Raw genomic sequence first — 10,082 nt, forward strand, 5'->3', positions numbered from 1 at the left:
GAATGAATGAAAAATAGGCAAAAGATAGTTTATTTGAATTTGGCGCTCCCTAGTGACGCGCTCTGACGCACCTGTCAGCTGATGGAGGCGGAACTTATAGCGATCACCTTTTTCTATGTTTGTTTCATTTTTCAACAGTTTTTATATATGTGAGAGTGTGTTTTATGTTGAATGTGAATGTATCTGAATGATTACCATCTGTTTGAGTGCAAATCAGCCCAAATCAGCTCGCTATTACTGTATGATCACGGCTATCAAAGTGAACGCGTCTATATGAATAGAGGGAGTGGATTATTTACTTTGGCACATTTGTGTTATTACCATCTGTATAAGTGGCCATCAGCACATCAGCACTTATTTGCATCGTGATTCATTGTTAATGCTGCATTTCTAGCAATCTCAGGATGTTCTGTAATTGGCAAAGTTAAATCTTTTTTTTCTTATTATTCTTATTTTTCTTACTCAAATTATTCTTATTGTATTTTTCTAGTGCGCAAATAAATCATTTATATGACGTCTAAGTTTCTGTCTAGCGTTTTATAAATGAAAAAAAAAAACATGCAGTGGTATGTTTACTGACTAAATAGTTTGTAGAAGCCTTCAATACTATTGGGAAATATATATTTTCTTATATTTGGGGGGTGAGGGGGGTGATGGGGGTGTAGACATAGTCTCAGAAAAATATTAGCAGGAGTCTCATTTTTGATTATATTTTATTCAGATTTGAAATAGAAACTCATGAGACATGTGGCTTTCAACCCATTACTTTTCTAGATTGCTCCAGGACTCATTTCATGTATTTTTATATCAAATAAAAAAATATTTAAGTGTGGTAAAAAAAATTCAAGGCACTTCAGTGTCTATAACTTTTGAGCATTATCAAATCTGGTTGATAAAAAGTAAAGCCCAAATGGTCTTCTTTCTAAAGACACCAAAATTATGTTTGTAACACACAGAAGTAGGAAACTGTTACAATTATAAATTTGGTAGAGCACTTTCAGCTGTGAGTCCCATAATGGGGGGTGCTGGCTAACAGGTCAAATGTAAATAAGTTTCACTCCTTCCAGACTACACACACACACAAACGCTCTCTCAGTCAGATGTGTTTTATTGAGTTGTTTATCTTTACTAAACCTGTGTGAGGCACTGATGTGTCTGTAGCACAACCTAACGACCATTAAACATTGACCCGCAGCACAGGACTGATTAACTTGTAATCCATAACCAGATAACTGAAAAGAAGAACGAACTGCAATATTTCATAAAAGTAAATGGTCTGAATAGCAAAGACCCTAATGTTTCATGTGATGTTTAAATTATACTGAAAACATTACAGTGTTATGAAAATACTTGCTGTTTTGTTAAAGGTCTCGTTAGGATTGTTGCATTACACCGTTTTGACCAGTAGGTGGAACCCGCGTGACGCAAATCAAACTAATCAAAATGGTGGATATTTTTTTGCTGTTGACCGTCTGTCACAGGATCATATATTTCTCAGTGCAATTCGCTAACAGAAGTCCATTATTCATTCCAATCGTAGTTTTGCAGAAGTAAAAAGAAAAATCCCCTTTAACACCTCTTCAACACAACATCTACAGCAAGCCTCTGTGTGCTTCATGTTGGACTCTTCAGATGAAAAAGGCATTTAGGTTTCTTTCAGTGTTTGAGTCGTCTTGCGGTTTCTGAATGCCATTTACATACAAACAGCTTATTTGTGTATAGTTTTAAATGAAACTTTTAATTTTTACCGTTAGCAGTGGTGGACGAAGTACACAAATCAAGTACTTGAGTAAAAGTACAGATGCGTATAGTAAAATATTACTCTAGTAAAAGTAAAAGTACTCCTTTTTCAATTTTACTCAAGTGAAAGTACAAAAGTACTCAATTTTTTATGTACTTAAGTAAAAAAGTACTGAAACATAGATGTTTGCAATTTGATATAGGCTACTTAATTAAATTTTAAATTAGAACATATATTTTTTTAATAATCCTACTGCTCAAAATATCTAGGATTTTTTCCCAAATAACCACTATATGGAGTCAAGATATATTTTTGTTGTTGATATGGACTACGCTGAGAGTAATGTTCACTGTGAAGCTTACACTGTGATGTCCCTGAGAGAAAACAGAGATGACCATCTGATTTTCACCAGTAAGAAAAAAGTATTTTAAAGTTTGTTGTTTTACAGAACATCACAGTTATGACATGATAATAAGGCCTGAAATTAGGAAGAACATTTTAAGGAAAATATAATTATATTTTCATAATGATTTTTTCCTTCTCAAATCTTGTCTGGGGTGTAAAAACACCCCTGGCCAAACGGGGTGCATCTCTTCCCCTCTTTGATAATTATTGTAGTTACCATGTTCTGAACGACACATCCTTTCTTTTCTCCCTATATATATATATATATATATATATATATATAGGTTGTTTATATATATATGTATATATAGGTTGTTGAATAAAAATATTTGGACATTATTTATAAAAATTACCTCAAGTTAGCACCAGCAAGCTTGTTAGCTAGATAGTTAGCATCAGCTAACAATATTTACTTATTTTCAGTACGGTTATGAATAAACATTCATGTCTGTCTACTCATCTAGTTAATCCAAACAATATAACATTACTGTTGATAAACAATATAAAAACAGACGTCACATAGGACATGGTAGCATTTTAATAAAACTGTTAATATTACGGCAGCTAGGATTTTGAACATGCACGAGTTATTGTATTTAATCTGTGTTAGTTTAAGGTTTTTTTTTTTTTTCCTAAAACAGAGACGCTGATTGATGTGTCTGCATCGTATGCACTCGAGCATTTCAGTGGGCTTAAACAGATCACTTTTTACAGCGGATTTAGTTCCCAAACAACTGACAATTTTGACCTAAATATGATTTTCAGTTACAATAATTAATCCTAAATTTCAACATTAATAACTTACTTTTAGCAACATCAGACGCACACGCACTCACAAGATCTCCCGGTTCTTACTTCTGGAGACTCGCACTAAACGGTTCATTTGAATCAGTGAGTGGTCGACTCCCGAACAGCTGCAATCCATAGACAGTAGGCTGCAATCGGATCATTCTAATACATAAACGAATCGTTTGGTGCGATTTGCGATCCGATTTAAAAGTATATTTTGAAGAGACTCAGTTCGTTCATGATGAATCAGACACCGCTTCTGCGTGTCGGAGCACGTGATATATTACAGGGAGTAACGATATGTTTTATGAAATGTAGTGAAGTTAAAAGTACGGTTTTATGCTTTGAAATGTGAAGTAAAAGTTACTCAAAATAAAACTACTCCAGTAAAGTACAGATACTTGAAAAATGTACTTAAGTACAGTAACACATTAAAGCTACTCCGTTACGGCCCACCACTGACCGTTAGTATGTGAGTGACAAGAGTGATTAGAAATTTAAGAATTAAACTATTGCATTTAAACAGTTCTGCTCACGTAAAAGGTTTCCATTTGGATGAGGGTAAACCTCTGTAACTACACATTGCTCTGCAGCGAGTTTACAAACTACGTCCTGCCTTACGAACAACTGGTGCAACCAAATGTGTAGATTTAGTTACAAAGTAGCTAGTGGTTACTAAAGCCTTGCGGTCTTAATGATCTAATTTAAGAACTTACGAATGGCTGGTGCAACCCTACCCAGGTCTCAAGGAGAGGAACTTAAAAGCACTGTGAGAAACCGCCAAATAATAATAAACAACACCAACTCTTCAAATCAAGCAATTCTTTATTTGAGGTGGAGCAGACCGAAAGGTTTTCAAAACACAGTTTGAGCAAACAGGGAAACCATGCCATAATATTAACACGGAATTGAAAAGATCTCCAGTAAGAGTTAAGCAAAAGTCCCATGTCCACTTCAATGACCACATCCCTGACCATTCTCTTGACTTCTTCCCTGACCTCTTCCACTTCCCTGACCCTGGCCGCTTCCCTGTCCTTGTCCCTGACCCTGTCCGCTTCCCTGTCCTTGTCCCTGACCCTGTCCACTTCCCTGTCCCTGGCCGCTTCCCTGGCCCCATCCCTGGCCCTGTCCCTGACCGCTTCCCTGGCCTTGGCCCTGTCCCTGACCCTGTCCGCTTCCCTGGCCTTGTCCCTGACCCTGTCCGCTTCCCTGGCCTTGTCCCTGTCCCTGACCCTGTTCGCTTCCCTGGCCTTGTCCCTGACCCTGTCCGCTTCCCTGGCCTTGTCCCTGACCCTGTCCGCTTCCCTGGCCTTGTCCCTGACCCTGTCCCTGACCCTGTCCCTGACCCTGGCCTTGTCCCTGACCCTGTCCCTGTCCCTGGCCTTGTCCCTGTCCCTGGCCTTGTCCCTGTCCCTGGCCTTGTCCCTGACCCTGGCCTTGTCCCTGACCCTGTCCCTGTCCCTGACCCTGGCCGCTTCCCTGGCCCTGTCCCTGACCCTGTCCGCTTCCCTGGCCTTGTCCCTGACCCTGGCCTTGTCCCTGACCTTGTCCCTGACCCTGGCCTTGTCCCTGACCCTGTCCCTGACCCTGTCCGCTTCCCTGGCCTTGTCCCTGACCCTGGCCTTGTCCCTGACCCTGGCCCTGACCCTGGCCTTGTCCCTGGCCCTGGCCCTGGCCTTGTCCCTGGCCCTGGCCTTGTCCCTGACCCTGTCCGCTTCCCTGGCCTTGTCCCTGACCCTGTCCGCTTCCCTGGCCTTGTCCCTGACCCTGTCCGCTTCCCTGGCCTTGTCCCTGACCCTGTCCGCTTCCCTGGCCTTGTCCCTGACCCTGTCCGCTTCCCTGGCCTTGTCCTTGTCCCTGACCCTGGCCTTGTCCCTGACCCTGACCCTGTCCGCTTCCCTGGCCTTGTCCCTGTCCCTGGCCTTGTCCCTGTCCCTGACCCTGTCCGCTTCCCTGGCCTTGTCCCTGTCCCTGACCCTGGCCTTGTCCCTGACCCTGTCCCTGACCCTGGCCGCTTCCCTGGCCTTGTCCCTGACCCTGGCCTTGTCCCTGACCCTGGCCTTGTCCCTGACCCTGGCCTTGTCCCTGACCCTGGCCGCTTCCCTGGCCTTGTCCCTGACCCTGGCCGCTTCCCTGGCCTTGTCCCTGACCCTGGCCGCTTCCCTGGCCTTGTCCCTGACCTTGTCCCTGACCCTGTCCGCTTCCCTGGCCTTGTCCCTGACCCTGTCCGCTTCCCTGGCCTTGTCCCTGTCCCTGACCCTGGCCTTGTCCCTGACCCTGACCCTGTCCGCTTCCCTGGCCTTGTCCCTGTCCCTGGCCTTGTCCCTGACCTTGTCCCTGTCCCTGACCCTGTCCGCTTCCCTGGCCTTGTCCCTGTCCCTGACCCTGGCCTTGTCCCTGACCCTGGCCTTGTCCCTGACCCTGGCCTTGTCCCTGACCCTGGCCTTGTCCCTGACCGCTTCCCTGGCCTTGTCCCTGTCCCTGACCCTGTCCGCTTTCCTGGCCTTGTCCCTGTCCCTGACCCTGGCCTTGTCCCTGACCCTGTCCGCTTCCCTGGCCTTGTCCCTGTCCCTGACCCTGGCCTTGTCCCTGACCCTGGCCCTGTCCCTGACCCTGGCCGCTTCCCTGGCCTTGTCCCTGACCGCTTCCCTGGCCTTGTCCCTGACCGCTTCCCTGGCCTTGTCCCTGACCGCTTCCCTGGCCTTGTCCCTGACCGCTTCCCTGGCCTTGTCCCTGGCCTTGTCCCTGGCCTTGTCCCTGACCCTGGCCGCTTCCCTGGCCTTGTCCCTGACCGCTTCCCTGTCCCTGGCCTTGTCCCTGACCCTGGCCTTGTCCCTGACCGCTTCCCTGGCCGCTTCCCTGTCCTTGTCCCTGGCCGCTTCCCTGTCCTTGTCCCTGGCCGCTTCCCTGTCCTTGTCCCTGGCCGCTTCCCTGTCCTTGTCCCTGGCCGCTTCCCTGTCCGCTTCCCTGTCCTTGTCCCTGGCCGCTTCCCTGTCCTTGTCCTTGTCCCTGGCCCTGTCCCTGACCCAGACCCGGTCCATGAACCGGTCCATGTCCCTGACAACTCATCTGACCTCTTCCCTGACCACGTGGTTCACTGCATGCAAAGCCACCGGTGGTTGGGCAACACTTCTGTGTGGCAGGACACTGGCCATCATGGAAACAGCTTTCAGCACACAGTGGAATCATCTCTGGTAGGGGACACTGACCCGGCTTCACTGCGTGGACACAGACGGTCAGCTTTAGATGTTGGACATAGTCAGCCACTTCAACATACAGCACGACACACTCAAAGCATGAACAGCAAGCTACTATTATTCCTCTTTTGTGAAGTCATCCTGTGCATTAAACTACCCTAAGTGATGAATTTAAAACCTACTTCAGACGAGAACAAGGCAAAATTTCTGCTTCAAACCAACATTGAATTCAATGTGTTACTTGTGCGTTTTGTTTTAAGACCCTTAGCAGCCACTAACTGAAACTCACTGAAAACAGGCAGCACACAAACAGGCCCACAGTCAAATCGACAGCATTTGTGTCCTCCAGGGCAGTCTTCATCAGAAGAACATCCTCGACGGGCCGGCACGAACGTCAGCGTCGCCGGACAAAAACCATCCACTAGAGGATTGAAGAGGATCATTTTCAGAGGCCAGAGAGTGTGGCTTAAGCATTTGTGAATCAGGGCTTTAAATACAAATTCTACATGTCTGTTCAGATCAAGACTTTTAAAACCTACACATTCCTAAACTGTTAATTACTCTCAAAGACTGAGCCACTTGTTTCTGCTTTTCTTCAGGTTGTGTAATGAAGTCAACAGATCTTGTCACCTGTGTTTTGTCTTTGAATAGCATGAGTTATGCTCAAGTATCCAAAAAGATACCAAAAAGCAGCAATCAATGAGAAATCCACTCGAGCGGTCATCCTCCCGACCTGTGATCTCACAACAAACTCTGCTGGAAAAGGCCCCTGAATTTGTGCATCAGAAGAAGCACACAAAGCTAAACCAACACGTGTTGCTGCAGTAGCAACCTCTGTGTAAAATGGGTTTTTTAAATATCCAAGGAGAACAATTCCAACGTTGATCAATCTCACCTGCCTGTAGCTTTCCAGTAGTCTGGAAGGCCTTAATTAGCTTGTTCAGGTGTGTTTGATTGGGGTTGGATGAGCTGAATGCTGCATTCAAGCCATGTCATAATAATTAAGGTAGCCTAATTACGAGAGGATTACAGGTGGTACAGCAGTCATGTTGTGATACCGTAAAAATATCAACACATATATTAATAAGTTCACGGTGTTAATACTTACTCCAAATTCTCTAAACGGGGACAGATGTTAAAAGCAGCTGTAACTGTTATGAGTATGATGTTAGTTCTTTAACCTCTTAGCCTGCACCTCGCCCTCGATCTCAAAGCCTCTCAACTCGCACGTGTCAGTGTTTATGAATAGTACAAACTATGTATCATTATAAAGATCTAAACCTCAAGCATCGACGACAGATCGCTGTTTTTCAATGGAAAGCTTATAAAGACTGTATTTGCTACATTTGTGTAAGCAGTACACATACAAACATGAGCAATGGAAACGCTGTACATACCAGATCCGTCGTAATAACGAGTCATAAACACATCCACAGCTGTAAATCCCGGTTTAGTTAGAAAGGTAAGGGTCCATTGAACGACATCTCATGAAGCACGTTTAGTCCAACGAAGCAATAACGTTGTAATATGGATCATAATTCCTATGTTTACGTTTCACTTCTTCAGCGACAGAACTGTTTGTGTCCATTATGGAATTACTCACGTGTCGGAAACTGCATCTTGTTAGTAAAAACACGGCATGGTTTTTCAGCGTACAGTGTCACAAACAGAATGAGACAATCCACCGGAAAAAAGAATGAATGAAAAATAGGCAAAAGATAGTTTATTTGAATTTGGCGCTCCCTAGTGACGCGCTCTGACGCACCTGTCAGCTGATGGAGGCGGAACTTATAGCGATCACCTTTTTCTATGTTTGTTTCATTTTTCAACAGTTTTTATATATGTGAGAGTGTGTTTTATGTTGAATGTGAATGTATCTGAATGATTACCATCTGTTTGAGTGCAAATCAGCCCAAATCAGCTCGCTATTACTGTATGATCACGGCTATCAAAGTGAACACGTCTATATGAATAGAGGGAGTGGATTATTTACTTTGGCACATTTGTGTTATTACCATCTGTATAAGTGGCCATCAGCACATCAGCACTTATTTGCATCGTGATTCATTGTTAATGCTGCATTTCTAGCAATCTCAGGATGTTCTGTAATTGGCAAAGTTAAATCTTTTTTTTCTTATTATTCTTATTTTTCTTACTCAAATTATTCTTATTGTATTTTTCTAGTGCGCAAATAAATCATTTATATGACGTCTAAGTTTCTGTCTAGCGTTTTATAAATGAAAAAAAAAAAAAACATGCAGTGGTATGTTTACTGACTAAATAGTTTGTAGAAGCCTTCAATACTATTGGGAAATATATATTTTCTTATATTTGGGGGGTGAGGGGGGTGATGGGGGTGTAGACATAGTCTCAGAAAAATATTAGCAGGAGTCTCATTTTTGATTATATTTTATTCAGATTTGAAATAGAAACTCATGAGACATGTGGCTTTCAACCCATTACTTTTCTAGATTGCTCCAGGACTCATTTCATGTATTTTTATATCAAATAAAAAAATATTTAAGTGTGGTAAAAAAAATTCAAGGCACTTCAGTGTCTATAACTTTTGAGCATTATCAAATCTGGTTGATAAAAAGTAAAGCCCAAATGGTCTTCTTTCTAAAGACACCAAAATTATGTTTGTAACACACAGAAGTAGGAAACTGTTACAATTATAAATTTGGTAGAGCACTTTCAGCTGTGAGTCCCATAATGGGGGGTGCTGGCTAACAGGTCAAATGTAAATAAGTTTCACTCCTTCCAGACTACACACACACACAAACGCTCTCTCAGTCAGATGTGTTTTATTGAGTTGTTTATCTTTACTAAACCTGTGTGAGGCACTGATGTGTCTGTAGCACAACCTAACGACCATTAAACATTGACCCGCAGCACAGGACTGATTAACTTGTAATCCATAACCAGATAACTGAAAAGAAGAACGAACTGCAATATTTCATAAAAGTAAATGGTCTGAATAGCAAAGACCCTAATGTTTCATGTGATGTTTAAATTATACTGAAAACATTACAGTGTTATGAAAATACTTGCTGTTTTGTTAAAGGTCTCGTTAGGATTGTTGCATTACACCGTTTTGACCAGTAGGTGGAACCCGCGTGACGCAAATCAAACTAATCAAAATGGTGGATATTTTTTTGCTGTTGACCGTCTGTCACAGGATCATATATTTCTCAGTGCAATTCGCTAACAGAAGTCCATTATTCATTCCAATCGTAGTTTTGCAGAAGTAAAAAGAAAAATCCCCTTTAACACCTCTTCAAACACAACATCTAACAGCAAGCCTCTGTGTGCTTCATGTTGGACTCTTCAGATGAAAAAGGCATTTAGGTTTCTTTCAGTGTTTGAGTCGTCTTGCGGTTTCTTGAATGCCATTTACATACAAACAGCTTATTTGTGTATAGTTTTAAAATGAAACTTTTAATTTTTACCGTTAGCAGTGGTGGACGAAGTACACCAAATCAAGTACTTTGAGTAAAAAGTACGATGCGTATTAGTAAAATATTACTCTAGTAAAAGTAAAGTACTCCTTTTTCAATTTTACTCAAGTGAAAGTACAAAAGGTACTCAATTTTTTATGTACTTTAAGTTATAAAAAGTTACCTGAAACATAGATTGTTTGCAATTTGATATAGGCTACTTAATCTAAATTTTAAAATTAGAACATATATTTTTTAATAATCCTACTGCCAAAATATCTAGGATTTTTTCCCAAATAACCACTATATGGAGTCAAGATATATTTTTGTTGTTGATATGGACTACGCTGAGAGTAATGTTCACTGTGAAGCTTACACTGTGATGTCCCTGAGAGAAAACAGAGATGACCATCTGATTTTCACCAGTAAGAAAAAAGTATTTTAAAGTTTGTTGTTTTACAGAACATCACAGTTATGACATGATAATAAGGCCTGAAATTAGGAAGAACATTA

The 10,082-nt window shown here is 42.5% G+C and overlaps 1 protein-coding gene across 1 annotated transcript; it reads right to left on the minus strand.

The window, feature by feature from the left end:
* Positions 1 to 4,501: 4,501 nt before the first annotated feature.
* Positions 4,502 to 7,025, minus strand: LOC113090164 (fibroin heavy chain-like; the record flags this gene model as incomplete). The annotated part of the gene is made up of 5 exons (XM_026256176.1): positions 6,763 to 7,025; positions 6,422 to 6,553; positions 6,010 to 6,153; positions 5,650 to 5,931; positions 4,502 to 5,073 (listed from the first exon to the last, which is right to left on the minus strand). Coding segments are annotated over exons 1-5 (1,224 nt in total), but the record flags the coding sequence as incomplete, so codon positions are not given.
* Positions 7,026 to 10,082: the final 3,057 nt, after the last annotated feature.

Source organism: Carassius auratus, unplaced genomic scaffold, assembly GCF_003368295.1.
Source record: "Carassius auratus strain Wakin unplaced genomic scaffold, ASM336829v1 scaf_tig00052973, whole genome shotgun sequence".
In the NCBI taxonomy this organism is placed as follows: domain Eukaryota; kingdom Metazoa; phylum Chordata; class Actinopteri; order Cypriniformes; family Cyprinidae; genus Carassius; species Carassius auratus.